The sequence below is a fragment of the Babylonia areolata genome, chromosome 2, assembly GCF_041734735.1.
Source record: "Babylonia areolata isolate BAREFJ2019XMU chromosome 2, ASM4173473v1, whole genome shotgun sequence".
In the NCBI taxonomy this organism is placed as follows: Eukaryota; Metazoa; Mollusca; class Gastropoda; order Neogastropoda; family Buccinidae; genus Babylonia; species Babylonia areolata.
In genome coordinates, this window is record NC_134877.1 from 22,298,640 (window position 1) to 22,313,639 (window position 15,000).

A 15,000-nucleotide genomic window follows, 5' to 3' on the forward strand; every position below is an offset into this window, starting at 1 on the left:
GGAGATTTTTCCCCCCATCTCCCAGGGTCAACATATGTGCAGACCTGCTTAGTGCCTGAACCCCCCTCCCCCCGTGTGCGTACACACGCAGAAGATCAAATACTGCACGTTAAAGATCATGTAATCCATGTCAGCGTTATGGGGGTGGGGGGTGGGCGGGTGGAGAATGGAGTCTTTAGGTAAGGGCGCGGGAAGTGGGGGGGGGAACCTGGGGAAAGAAGGAGGGATGGAGTGGTAGTCGTGGACTTCTCTTCTAATTCCTTTGATGGAGTGGAGTGATGGCATAGAGGTAGCACGTTCGCCCAGTAAGCAAGAGAGCGCGCTGGTTCGAATCACGGCTCAGCTGCCGATATTTTCTCCCCCTCCACTAGACTTTGAGTGCTGGTCTGGACGCTAGTCATTCGGATGAGACGATAAACCAAGGTCCCGTGTGTAGCATGCACGTAGCGCACGCAAAAGAACCCACGGCAACAAAAGGGTTGTTCCTGGCAAAATTCTGTAGAAAAATCCGCTTCGATAAGAAAAACAAATAAAACTGCACGCGGGAAAAAATACAAAAAAATTGGGTGGCGCTGTAGTGTAGTGACGCGCTCCCCCTGGGGAGAGCAGCCCGAAATTCACACAGAGAAATCTGTTGTGATAAAAAGAAATACAAATTAAAGGAACCTGGGAGTACCCCTAAGGTTAGATCATCAACATGGAGTCTTGGAGTAAGTGCGGGTAGATGGGTGAGTAGGTGGACGGGTGGAGTATAGAGTCTTTGGGTAAGGGGGAACGGAGACCTGAGGGGAAGGATGACGGATAAAGTGGAAGTCGTGGACTTCTCTTCTTATTCCTTAAATTTAAGGAACCTGAAGTACACACCCCATAAGGTTAGATCATCAACATAAGAGTCTGGCGTAAGTGCGGGTTGATGGGTGATGAGGTGGGAGGGTGGAGTTTGGAGTCTTTGGGGGGAGGGGGATGAGGTATGGAGTGGTAGTCGTGGACTTCTCTCCTTATTCCTTGAATTCAAGGAACATGTTTGCATATGTACATGGAGTCCTGGAGTAAGTGGGGTAAGTGGGGGTAGGTTGGCGGGTGGAGTATGGAGTCTTTGGGTACGGGCTCGGGGAGAGGGGAGGGGAAGGGCAACCCTGGGGATAAGGAGGAGTGATGGAGTGGTAGTTGTGGACTTCTCTTCTGATACCTTTAATTTAAGGAAAAGTTAGTACCCACCTCTAAGGTTATGTCCTCAACATATTCACAGAAGTACATGGTGGACTTGGCTGAGATGGGGGGGGGGGGGGGGGGTGTCCCTAAGCCTTTGTGTGGAGTTCTTGAAACAGTAGTTCTGCATGGTGTCTGGGGGTAAGTGTGTGTGTGGAGTGGGGGATGAGGGGGGGTGCAGGGGGGGGAGGGGTGTTGTCATAGAGTCCTGGATCATAAAAGGCTTTGGGGCCTGTAACAGTCCATGAAGTACCCTAAAGTTAGGGTCAACAGTTTTTTTTTACAGCAGGACATGGGAGTTCTTGGGGTTGAGGGGAATGTGGGGGGACGTTGTAGGGCTGCTGGGGTGGGGGTGGAGGGTGGGGGGGGGTTTAGATTGGTGTGGAGTTCTTGTCTAGTAAACAGTACATGAGGTACTCCCCCTCCTCCCCTCACCCCCACCCCCACCCCCACAATCCACCCCTCGCCTCGTCTACCTTACTGAGAACACTCATGGGATGGATGAAGTCTCTACACATGCTGCATGCAATGCTGGTCGCAGGCTGCCACCCTTTCAAGTCGCTGCCAGCGTCGGAAGGGTCCGGGAGACAGTCCTTGCCACCAGCAGAGCCGCCGTCCTCCTCCGCGCCCGCCCAGTCCTGGCCCCGCTACCACCAGAACCACCTCCTCACAAGCTCCCGGACCACCTGCCCCCTTCCTCCGCATCCTCCTTCGCCGTCTCCGACCCCTCCTCCCCCTCCCGCCCCCATACCCACCCTCTTCTCGTCGTCAACAACCTTTCTCAGGGCAGTGTCGGGTGTTCTTCCTCCGGTGTCTTCCGTCAGGGAGCCGCCGGAAGAGCGACGGAGGCTGGGAGCGACTTCCGGCTGGACCAGTTGACGGGTATGACCACGGGTCTGAAGGGGCTGCCTGGTCCACCCTCCGCGGAACGACTGCAGCAGCCGCCCCTGCACGTGCACAGCGATCCTCAGGAACACGCGGACGAGTGCGCGGAGTGGAACGGCAGGGTGAGACACTCGGAGAGGGAGCGTTACCACCTCCACCACCAGCACCAGCACCGCCATCATGTGGATGGTGGTGGGGGAGGGGTTGGGGAAGAAAAGTTGTACCTCGGTGCTCACTACCACCCCACCACCACCACCACCACCACGACAAACGGTGCCAGACTGAACCAGCTGAGTCGTCCAGTGTCTGCCGGCGGTCATCACCACGGTGCTGATGTGTCCGCCCTGGACGCCTCTCCCGGAGGACCTCCCAGGCACTGTGCGCAGTCCTCTACAGACGGCATGTGGAGGCATCAGAACGGAGGACAGGACCTCGTGAACGGGGTGAACAAAGCCCTTTATCACCATCAGTCAGATGTGCAGCCCCCTCCTCACGTGCCCACTTCCAAGCACCGCTCCCACGGCTTCGTCAATCACGAGGACCTCACTCTCTTCGCCGAGTCCTTGCAGCTGGAAGTGGTCAAGCTGAGGGAGAGTTTGAGCAGCAAGGAGCAGAGAGTGTCGGAGCTGGAGAGCTTGACCTCTTCCCTCCAGGCGCAGAACACGCAGCTGCAGGAGCTGCTGACGGACCACCTGAACGAGTCCCAGCACTCCCTGGCCTCCAAGGACGCGGAGATGTCGGACCTCCAGACCAGGCTGCGCGACCTGGAGACCCAGAACCTCCACCTGCAGCAGGCTGTAGCGGAAGGACGGGCCAGCTCGAGCCACGTCTCTGTCCAGAGGGAGAGCCAGGTTCAGGAACTGACGGCGAGAGTCCGCGACCTTGAGCACCTGAACAACAGTCTCCAGCAGCTGCTGGTCAGCCAGCAGAGCACGCTGAAAGCGGCCCTGGCCAACAAGGACCGGGAGATCGCTGCACTCATGGACACAGTCACCGCCCTGGCCTCCTCTCAGAAACCAGCCACTTCCACCTCCACCCCTGTCACCCTTTTACCTGGAAGTTCGGTTTCTCCTTCTTCTTCAGCAGACAGACCCGCTGCTGCTCCTGCTGCCGCCACAAGGCAGCCTCACACGCCTGGCGCCGACAGTCCCCGGTCTCTGGCGGCAGGAACCGGCTCGATGGTTCAACCCTCGCCTGGCTTAGAGTCACGGAGCGCGGTCTTGAGGTCCATTCATGACCACTCCGCCTCAGCCCCGCGAGCCTCTTCTCTTCAAACGCATGCTTCCTCCCAGTCCTGGTCGCAGACTCAGGCGGGTACCCACCTTCCACAACAGCTTCTTCTTCCAGAAGAACCTTCACGGACATCTCGTGGCGACGATGGTGTTGAGGACACCACCACGTTATCGGCGACGTCTTCGAGAACAAGGCTCTCCACAACAGACCGTGGTCCCCCTCTCCCTCCTCCTTCTTTTCCTTCTTCTTCCTCCACGCCCCTCCTGCCCCGCTCCACCTCGCAGGCGGGACAGGTGGCCGACGGTGTGCAGCAGTGCCGACTGCGAGCGTCGGTGTCCCGGCTCTTCCTGGACCCGGCGGTGGACACGGGCCGGCTGGACTCGGATGGACGGGAGTGGACAGAGGGTAGAGAGTTCCAGCTGCTGGACAGCACGCCGGTCAACTGCCCTTCGGACGGTCAGCGGAGAGGGTCGTGCTCCTTGGTGTTCCGGATCAGGCATCAGGGCCACAAGTACATGCTGAAGGTAAGGGTGTTGTGTGTGTGGTTTTGGTGTGTGTGTGTGTGTGTGTGTGTGTGTGTGTGTGTGTGTGTGTGACAAAAGATTTCTGTGTGTGTGTGAAATTCGGGCTGCTCTTCCCAGGGAGATCGCGTCGCCATACTGAGAGCACCACGCTTTTTTCCCCCTACTTGCAGTGGGTTTTTCTTTGATTTGTTTTCCTATCGGTGGATTTTTCTTCAGAATTTTGCCAGTGACAACCCTTTTGTTGCCGTGGGGTCTTTTTACGTGCTCAAAATGCATGCTGCACACGGGAACCTCAGTTTATCGTCTCATCTGATAGTGTGTGTGTGTGTGTGTGTGTGTGTGTGTGTGTGTGTGTGTGTGTGTGTGTGTGGTGCGTGCATGTGTGCGTGCGTGTGTTTGGGGTAACTGTTTTGTTTTTTTGTTGTTGTTGTTGGGTTTTTTTGCCTGCTTGCATGTCTTTTCTGCTTTTCCTTCTTTTTTCTTTGCTCACTGTCCCATACGTTACAACAGCTGAGTGGTTAAACCGTTGGACTTTCAATCTGAGGGTCCCGGGTTCGAATCTCGGTAACGGCGCCTGGTGGGTGAAGGGTGGAGATTTTTTTCTGATCTCCCAGGTTCAACATATGTGCAGACCTGCTTAGTGCCTGAACCCCCCGCCCCCCCCACCCACCCCCCTTCGTGTGTATACGGCAAGCAGAAGATCAAATACTGCACGTGAAAGATCCTGTGGTCCATGTCAGCGTTCGGTGGGTTATGGAAACAAGAACATGCTCAGCATGCATACCCTCGAAAACGGAGTATGGCTGCCTACATGGCGGGGTAAAAACAGTCATACACGTAAAAGCTCACTCGTGTACATACGAGTGAACGTGGGAGTTGCAGCCCACGAACGAAGAAGAAGAAGATCCGTTTGTTTTCATTTCGCTTTTTTTTTCTTTTCTTTTTTCCTTTCTTTTCTGTACTTTTCTTTTCGTTTTTTTTAAATATTAAGAGCATTTAAATAACCCGAAAGAAATTATTTTCTTTAAGTTTTTGAAAACAGTAAATTTTTTTTTTTTTTTTTTTGGTTTGTTTGTTGTTGTTGTTTTTGTTTAATTGTATTGCAATCGAATTGGCAATGAAACGATTAAAAGCAAAGAAAGGAAGAAAGAAAAAAAAGAAGAAAGAAAGAAAACAAAGAAAGAAACACACACAAAAAAAGAAAGAAAGTAAACTATTTGATCAGGGTATTCATATAAACAAGTATTCATGCCTTTTTTTTTATATCACCCAACTCTAAAAAAAAAAAAGGGGGGGGGGAATACAGAAAAAAGAAAGAAAGAAAAAGAACGAAAAAGAAAGAAAGAAAGAGAAGAGAAAAAACAATAGACAGAGAGGAAATAGAATGACATCTCTCTACGTCAAGGTGTTGACAGCTGCCTGATGCTTTCCTTGTACTTTGGGTTTGATAAATCCCTGACCGTGTGACAGAAAGGCATTTCTGCGTGCCTACGTCTCTCTGTGTGTGTGTGTGTGTGTCTCTGTCTGTCTTTGTCTGTCTTTCTGTCTCTCTGTCTCTCTCTGTGTCTCTCTGTCACTGTCTCTCTCTCTCTATATATATATATATGTGCGTGTGTGTATGTGTGTGTGTGTGTGTGTGTCTGTGTGCGCGCGCGTACGTCTCTCTCTCTCTCTCTCTCTCTCTCTCTCTCTCTCCTCTATCTGTATCCCCTTTCAGGAGGGGCCTTGGCCTAAGCTGAATAAATTTCGTTTCGTTTACTTTCATTTCGTTATTTTCCTCATGTGTGTGTGTGTGTGTGTGTGTGTGTGTGTGTGTGTGTGCCACACAGATGCTGACGAACCTCATCAACCTGTCCTACGAGGGCCACTCCCAGGGGCGGAGCCTGGACGCGCACCTGCTGCACTGCTTCGGGACCGAGTTCCACGCGCCGCTCCTGCTGCACGCTCACCCCAACGTGGTGCGCGTGCGGCACCACTACCAGGGCGACACGGGCCGCTTCGCCCGCTACCTGCCGCTGCTGATGCCTCCGTCGCTGGACGTGCCCGTGGAGATGGCCTCGCGCACCACCTTCCTGGTGCTTGAGCACTACCCGCTCTGCCTGCAGACCTTCATGGAGCGATTCTGGAGGGAGAGGGGGAAGGGGAGGGGGAGGAAGGGGAGGGGGAAGGAGGAGGAGGTGGCTGTTGCCAGGGACCAGCACTACAAATTCCCGAAGGACAAAACACAGCAGCAGCAGCAGCAGCAGCCATCTCTCGTTGCTTGTGGTGGTGCTGGTGGTGTTGGTGTTGGCTCGACGATAACTCGGGACGAAGCTGGAATAGAAGAAGAAGAAGAAGACGGGGAAGATCCTCCACAGCTACATCCGAACGCCTTCCAGCACCAACACCAAGACCACGACAATGATGAAGAGGAAGAAGAAAAAGAAGAGAACCTCGAGAAGCATCTTCCTCCTCATCATCATCTTCAAGACCAGCGAGAGGAGCAGCAGTTCTTCCTGCAGATGGTCTACCAGCTCCTCTCGGCCGTGGACTACCTCCAGAGGCACGAGGTGGTCCACAGGGACATCAAGGCGGACAACGTCTTCCTGGACTGGCGCCTCAGGCCCGTCCTGGGCGACTTCGGGCTGGCACGGACCCTGCGCGGCCCAGGGGGGCAGGCCCCGGCGTCCTTCACCGACAGGAGCCAGGTGCTGGCCGGCAACTCCCATGCCTGGGCGCCCGAGCTGTGCCGCTGGAGCAGAGCCGACCCGTCCACGTTGTCCCAGCCTGTGAGTTCATTTCCTTCCTTGGGTGGTAAGCCGTAGCAGTGGTGGTGAGTGGCTTGAGTGGTAACTCTCTCCATTCACAGGGTACAGTATCAGTATCAGTATCAGTAGCTCAAGGAGGCGTCACTGCGTTCGGACAAATCCATATACGCTACACCACATCTGCCAAGCAGATGCCTGACCAGCAGCGTAACCCAACGCGTTTAGTCAGGCCTTGAAAAAAATAAAAAATAAAATAAAAAATAAAAACAAAAAACAATAAAATGAAATATTTTTTTTAAATAAATAAAATAAAATAATTTTTTTTTTAAATGAAATAAACAACTTCAAGTCAGTGCTGCTTACGCTACCGATTCAGCTAGCACACCAGTAAATAAAAAGGTACATTGGAACAAACCCAAACACTTCCTCAAAAAAAATAGGAAGCGCCGGGCCTGTCCTTATACTGATCATTTGACATGTGCACACAGCAGCAAAAAACAGAAGAAATGTGCAAACACAAATTAGCTTTTTTATTCAAGACTGACATAGCCTCTTTAATCCTGAACAAACCACACAGAACACATGGACTATTAATACAGAACAAACACATGGTTGCCTCGGGTGGTTTTTCAACTGGAAATTAACGAACAATGAGGCCAGGAGATGAAATGATTAACCAACAGTAAAGAGTGGTTAGCGTGAGGGAAGGAGCTGAGTGTGGAGACCTGATGAAGCAAAAAAAAAAAGGAAGTTCATTCCCCAAAAGCAAGGTCCACAGACAGAGGAAGAACGGCGGTGGTGGTGAGTGGTTGGTTGGTTGGTTGGTTGGTGCCTTCTCTTTGGGGGTGTGGGTGGGTGGGTGGGGAGGGGAAGTGAGGGGGGGGGGGAGTTGGGGTGAGCAGTGTACTTGTTGTTTTTGTTGATGATGCTGTAGTGTTTTGTTGTGTTGATGAATAAATATAAATAGAATTACCTCAGAAATCAACGGTTTCCCCGCTAGGTCACTCTCAAAGACATCTACAGCAAGGCAGACGGTTTCGCGGTGGCGCGCATGTTTTATCACCTCTTCCATCGCCACCACCCAGACAACGACGACAACGGCGACAACGATGCTGACGATGACGATGATGGCAACAGCAGCCGCGATGAGAGATTCCCCACCTCCACGCTCCAACATCCCCATTACCCGGATAGCGCTGTGCATCTTCTGCCAGCCCCCGTCTCCCCGGGCTTGGCGCACGTGCTGAGGTCCCTGTTGCTGGACGACCCGTCCACCAGACCCTCCGTACGACAGGCGCTGTGCCGGTGAGAGAGAATGAGCGAATGAACGAATGAATGAATGAATGAATGAATTCATTTATATATAGGCCATTATTGCCCCTTATGAAAGGGTGTCACAAAGTCTTTATAGACAGCTGGCGCATCGTGCATTGTAAACATATGACATTCGTTCAGCTAGCATAGATATGTTACACCTTCTTTTAAAGTAATAATCCCTCACCTAAGTGAGAGAGAGAGGGGGTGGGGGGGAGGGAGAGAGATGGAGAAAGAGAGAGAGGGAGGGGGAGAGGGAGAGACAGAGACAGAGGGAGGGACAGAGAGGGAGGGGGGGCGGGTTAAACTCTGAATGATTTCATGAATAGACCTCAGGCCCATGTCATTGAGGGTGGTTTCACAACAGGATCGTTTCAGAGAGAGAAAGTGAGTGAGGGAGTGTGTGTGTGTGTGTGTGTGTGTGTGTGTGTGAGAGAGAGAGAGAGAGAGAGAGAGAGAGATTCCAGATGGTTAAATGTTCATAAGTCATCAGACTCCTAACACTGTCAACAAAAACAGACAGCATGCAAGTACATTACCATTTTGCTTGCACACACTCTTCCTAGTCAAACACGTTACCATTATTTAAGCAAAGCCAACGCTCCACCAAACTCAGCAGCAGTGCAGGGTCTCCTCTGGTGTGTGTCCTCTTGGCGAACCAACATCGATAGTACCCTGTGGGCTGCCGACGCCAGGACTGCGACGGACGAACCCTGGGTGTAGGAGAATACGGGGAACTTGTAATGAACGGTGTGGTGTTGTGCCGTTATCCTCGTCTCGAACTGCTGTTATCTTCTTCTTCTCCTTTTTTTTTTTTTTTTTTTTTTTTTTTTAAATCAATTTGGTTAAGGTGGACACATTTTCATCATGTGTAACAGTGCAGTTTTATAACATATAACAGACATTTACCTAGCATCGGCATAGAGTTATGGACACTTTGCTTAGCTAACGTAATATGAAAAGAACACAACCCATACATTTTTTTTTCTTTTTCAGAAAACAAACATATGGAGTATCTTATGTATGAACACGTTTCCTCTAGTTTTCCATACGTGACTATATAAAACACCCATTACGCAGTATTACTGCAGACACATAAGTGCACATGAATACACACATACATATATTATTTACATACTCGCATACTTACACATTCTCATAAATCTGTTCTTCTGGTATAAAAATATATCACTGAGCCTTCATCATTGTTGTGCAGTTTGGTCTTTCATCATATTTTGTTATGGGTTATTGTTTTCAAGAAGTTTTATATATGGACATAAAACCGCTGTTATCTTAACTTGCAGACGGAAATAATAACGGATCCCGCCGCTCCCTCACCCCCCCATCGCCCCCCCCCCCCCACCCCCTCACCCGCTCAACCCTCAGCCGAGTGACGTAAAGTGCCGATGCAACAGTCTTTGTCGTCAGCACTCGTTCTGAAACATTCCATGGAGGCGATACTTTAGATTCTCATCCGTTACACTGAGCGACAAGATCTATTCAAGAGAAGATCGGTGGAAAGTAAATCTGGGCGTTTCTGCACTCAGGCAGGAAAGTTGGAACAGTCACGGCCCTGAGGGGAAATACAAATATATATATAATGAAGTGTTAGTATAAATGAATAGATAAGTGATCTGATTATTGAATTTCCCGCCAAGTGACGCGGTAACAGCTGGGGAGTGCTCATTTTCTTTAATTAAAGGAAGTCTCGACTGAGGTTTTGTTATTTCAATTAAATTATGATTATTTTGCTCTGTTTCGTAGTGTTTATATTCACTTTGATAACACGAAAGACGTGCTGGTTAGTTATACGTTGATTCCTCATTAATTTGTTATACGATTCGTGCAGTTCAAAAGTTGTTTTCGAGGATAACGGCAATGTTCGAGATTAACGGCACCACAGGCGTGAGAGAAATGCCACTGAAACGGTGCAGATGATTGGGGAGGGGGGGGGGACAACAACAACAACAACAACAAAAAACCCTGACGACGCAGGAAACTATAGTTTCACTTCTTCTTTTTTTTATGTATCGTTTTCTTTCATTCTCTTTTCTGTGTGGGTGACAGGGTGGGAGTGCTGCTGTGTAAGCCTGACGTCACGCTGACGTCAGAGGAGGAAGCGGAGGCGTTTTGCGTGTCGCAGCTTCTGGCGCTGTCTGCTGAGTGCCCCCCTGCCGTCAGGTGAGTGTGCTGGTGGGAAACACAGACACAGGGACTAGATATATATATACACGCACTTTTATGCGCACGTACACGCGGCACGCGCGCGCGCGTATACACTCACACACACACACACACACACACACACACGAGTAAACAGTACAGTTCACCGCAGAATACCACGTTACGTTTTTGAGTACTGCAGTGAATCTAGATCATACACTGTTTGTGTGTGTGTGTGTGTGTGTGTGTGTGTAAAATAAACATATTTTTGTGCGCTTCGAGTTGACTTCATCAAGATTTTGCGCCTTATAAATAGTATTATTATTATTAGCAGTTGTATTTTTATGTATTTATCTTTTATTTATTTATTTATTTATCAATTTTTGTTGTTGTTTTTTCTCAAGGCCTGACTAAGCGCGTTGGGTTACGCTGCTGGTCAGGCATCTGCTTGGCAGATGTGGTGTAGCGTATATGGATTTGACCGAACGCAGCGACGCCTCCTTGAGCTACTGATACTGATATCTATGGTCAGGTTAACACATATAGCTAGAAATTCCCAGATAATATTTGATTATCCTGGGGGTCACTGGTCCCGAATCCTTCATACCGGACAACATATTTATCAAACATTAGTTCCCAACGAACGGGCAAAATAGCCGAGTGGTTAAAGCGTTGGACTTTCAATCTGAGGGTCCCGGGTTCGAATCTCGGTAACGGCGCATGGTGGGTAAAGGGTGGAGATTTTTTTTTTTTTTTTTTCAACGATCTCCCAGGTCGACCGGAGTAAAAACGGTCATACACGTAAAAGCCCACTCGTGTAAAACACGAGTGAACGTGGGAGTTGCATCCCATGAACGAAGAAGAAGAAGAAGAAATATCTCTGCTGGAACCAGCATGTGTGGGGGACAACGCATATCGCAAAGTGTGTATTAATACGATTTGTGATGAAATGATCGGAGGCGCCGTGGCAGAATGGTTGTACCCGATGGACTCCTGATCCAGTGTTCACCAGTGACCAGGGTTCGAGACCCTGTTTCGGCCTGGCCTAGAGCCCTTGGTCAAAGGCAGATGTGGAGTGATGGCCTAGGGGTAACGCGTCCGCCTAGGAAGCGAGAGAATCTAAGCGCGCTGGTTCGAATCACGGCTCAGCCGCCGATAATTTCTCCCCCTCCACTAGACATTCAGTGGTGGTCTGGACGCTAGTCATTCGGATGCGACGATAAACCGAGGCCGGTCCCGTGTGCAGCATGCACTTAGCGCACGTACAAGAACCCACGGCAACGAAAGGGTTGTTCCTGGCAAAATTCTGTAGAAAAATCCACTTCGATAGAAAAAACAAATAAAACTGCACGCAGGAAGAATTACAAAAAAAAGAAAAAAAAAGGGTGGCGCTGTAGTGTAGCGACGCGCTCTCCCTGGGGAGAGCAGCCCGAATTTCACACAGAGAAATCTGTTGTGATAAAAAGAAATACAAATACAATACAAATACTCGGGTTTTCCTCAGTCCACCCAGGTGTGAATGGATAGCTGACCCGTTGGGGAAGGTTCTTCTTCTTCTTCGTCCGTGGGCTGCAACTCCCACGTTCACTCGTATGTACACGAGTGGGCTTTTACGTGTACGACCGTTTATACCCCGCCATGAAGGCAGCCATACTCCGCTTTCTGGGGTGTACATGCAGGGTATATTGTTGTTTCCATAACCCACCGAATGCTGACATGGATTTCGGGATCTTTCACTTGCAGTATTTGATCTCCTGCTTGAGAAAACACACGAAGGGGGTTCAGGAACTAAGCAGGTCTGCACATAATTATTATGTTGACCTGGGAGATCGGAAAAAAAATCGCCACCCTTTACCCCCCCCTCCCCCCCCAGACGCCGTTGCCGAGATTCGAACCCGGGACGTTCAGATGGAAAATCCAACGCTTTAACCACTCGGCTATTGCGCCCGTCGTTAAACCGGCGAAAGAAAAGAATTGGGTCCCGCCTACATATGCCGAGCACTGGACACGCTTGATATGAATTCACTGCCCTGATGGCTAGAGGACAAACAGATAAATGTCAAAGAGGGGAGATGGGGATTCATTTGGGAAGTTTGAGTTTGTTACATATAATAAAATGTTAACTTTCCTCTGCAATTGATGTTCGTTTGCTGAACATGATTTTTTTTTCTTCTTTTTTTTCTTTTTTTAAACAGTTTTCGTTAAGTGAACATTACCATAATCTGTGTCACAGCCAACCAGAAGATGAGACACTACTGACAGTGGCCCAAAGCGTGACAGCCAATCAGAATCACTGTCTGGCCGACTTCCTGCTCAACTTTTCGGGCAAAGACTTCTGGGAGGCGTACACCGAGATGACAAAACTTGGCTTCAAGGACTGATGGCAACTTGATTATTAAAGGAGTGCGCGCGCGTGCGTGCGCGCATGCACGCCAAGACTGACACGCCCGCGCTCGCCCTTAACGCACGCACGCACGCCTTCACACACACACACACACACACACACACACACACTCATACATACACTCTTCACGTTCCCTTGTGTTTTTGCGGTATGTTTGTTGTTGCTGTTTTCACGTCTTTATATATATATATATATATATATATATATATATATATATATATATAGGTGAGGTGTTGCTTGTGATTCTTTTTTTTTTCCTTCTTTTGGGGGTTTTCTTCTTTTTTTGGGGGGGGTGGGGGGGGGGGGGAAGAGGAAGGTTTGTTTTCCGAGCAGGATGTTGTGAAACAAAGCCTACCACTGTTTTGCTGCACTCGCTGTCCCCATGTCCGCGAAGGAGCGGTCATGAGTCGGTCGGAATGTGTGCGTGACTGGACTTCTCAGCACCTAGACACAAACCGACATGGACTGGGTTTTTTTCGCTGCACCACGATAAAAGATACTTTGTGTGTGTATGTGTGTGTGAGAGAGAGAGAGAGAGTAGGTGTGTATGTACGTGGTCTGTCTGAATTTCCCTCACAATCATTGATTACGCAACAACTTGCAATAATCACAGAGACTGTTACAACAACAACAACAACAACAACAATAACAACTAGTGTTTGTGGTGGAAGCAACATGCTCTTCGTACTGTTGATGCTACTACAGTTTATCATTTATTTATTTGTTTATTTATTTATTTAACTGTTTATTTGTTTATTTACTTATTTATTTATTTATTTACTTTTTCATATTCGTTTATCCATTCACTTATTCGTTTTTCTTTGTTCGTTCATTGTTGTTGATGTGGCTTTCAGGTGCATGGAAGTCTGCCCAACTTGTTGTCTGTATGTGTGTGTATGTATATATATATATATATATATATATATATATATATATATATAAAAGCTAAATTAGATATCATGATTATTACGATTTTTCGTCCTTTTTCTCATCTCTTGTGACGATGTTAATCACCATTTGACTAATGAAAGGTGACCGGGAATATTGCCACTTACCATTGAAACATATGCCATGACTCTGGCTTCTCAGCAGAATTTATTATGTTTTTTTATTTAACACATACACTTGACAGACTACTGTATAGAAAATGGCGACAGTGTAATTCAGCACGATGTTGTTACATATGGAGAAAATGATGATGATCATAATTATGCTTTAATCAAATCTCTGGACAGACAATCTACGAACTATATGCTCAGCAACTTTCATTGATGAATCGACGGTGAGGTGGACAAGAAGAAGAAGAAGAAGAAAAAAAGGATACTTGCTGTGTAAATTGGTGTTTTTGTGTATGCTCCTTTTTCACACATGTTCGTTTTTGTTATCCCCTCACTATTCCCCACCCTCATGATTATGCTTGTTGTGGTGGTGGTGTGTGTGTGGTTTTTTGTGGGTTGTTTTTTTTTTCACACAAAAGACTATGATTATGTTGATTATTTTGAGACGCCAACAAAACGGAAAACGTATTCAGCAAAAAAAAAAAGTAAGATTTGCTTGTTCTGTGGGAAATTGGAGTCTTGACCCTTGTGAACTGGGAAAAAATTGATCTGGACCCATGTGAACTGGAGAGTTTAGACTCTTGTTAACTTAAGTAAAAGGAATCTAGACCCAAGTGGACAGGGGAAAGGGCCTACACCCGTGTGATCTGGAGAGAGAGAGAGAGAGAGAGTCTAGACCTTTGTTGACTGATGAAAAGGAGACTATACCCATGTGAACTTGGGGAAAGTAGTCTAGACCCATGTGAACTGGAAAATGTCTAGACCCATGTGAACCGGAAAAAGTCTAGACCCATGTGAACTTGGAGGAAAAAGAGTCTAGACCCATGTGAACTGGAAAAAAGTCTAGACCCATGTGAACTGGAAAAAGTCTAAACCCATGTGAACTGGGAGAAAAAAAAGAGTCTAGACCCATGTGAACTGGAAAAAGTCTAGACCCATGTGAACTGGAAAAAGTCTAAACCCATGTGAACTGGGAGAAAAAAAAGAGTCTAGACCCATGTGAACTGGAAAAAGTCTAGACCCATGTGAACTGGGAGAAAAATGAGTAGACGCAAGTGAACTGAGAAAAAATAGTCTAGACCCATGTGAACTGGGATAAAAGTCTAGATCCAATGTGAACAGGAAAGAGTCTAGACCCATGTGAACTGGGGGAATGGAGTCGAGATCCCCTGTGAACTGGGGGAACAAGAGTCTAGACCCAAGTGAACTCGGGGAATGGAGTCTAGACCCATGTGAACTGGAAAGAGTTTTGACCCATGTGCACTGGAAAGAGTTTTGACCCATGTGCACTAGAAAGAGTCTTGACCCATGTGCACTGGAAAGAGTCTTGACCCACGTGCACTGGGGGAAATGTCCAGACCCATGGCCATATGAACATGGTGGGGAAAAAAAGAAAAGAGTCTGGACCCATGTGAACTAGGGGCGGGGCAGGGTTAATTAGACCCATGTGTGAAGTAAAGACT

At 48.4% G+C, this 15,000-nt stretch overlaps 1 protein-coding gene across 1 annotated transcript in view; it reads left to right on the forward strand.

Moving 5' to 3' along the window:
• LOC143299204 (uncharacterized) overlaps positions 1–12,671 on the forward strand; it is a 27,831-nt gene extending 15,160 nt beyond the window's left edge. Inside the window, 6 exon segments of the mRNA XM_076612390.1 lie at positions 1,751–2,085; positions 2,088–3,851; positions 5,681–6,619; positions 7,599–7,903; positions 9,980–10,093; positions 12,309–12,671. Of these exon segments, the coding sequence (XP_076468505.1) occupies positions 1,751–2,085; positions 2,088–3,851; positions 5,681–6,619; positions 7,599–7,903; positions 9,980–10,093; positions 12,309–12,456 (3,605 nt within the window). The 3' untranslated portion in view covers positions 12,457–12,671.
• Positions 12,672–15,000: the final 2,329 nt, after the last annotated feature.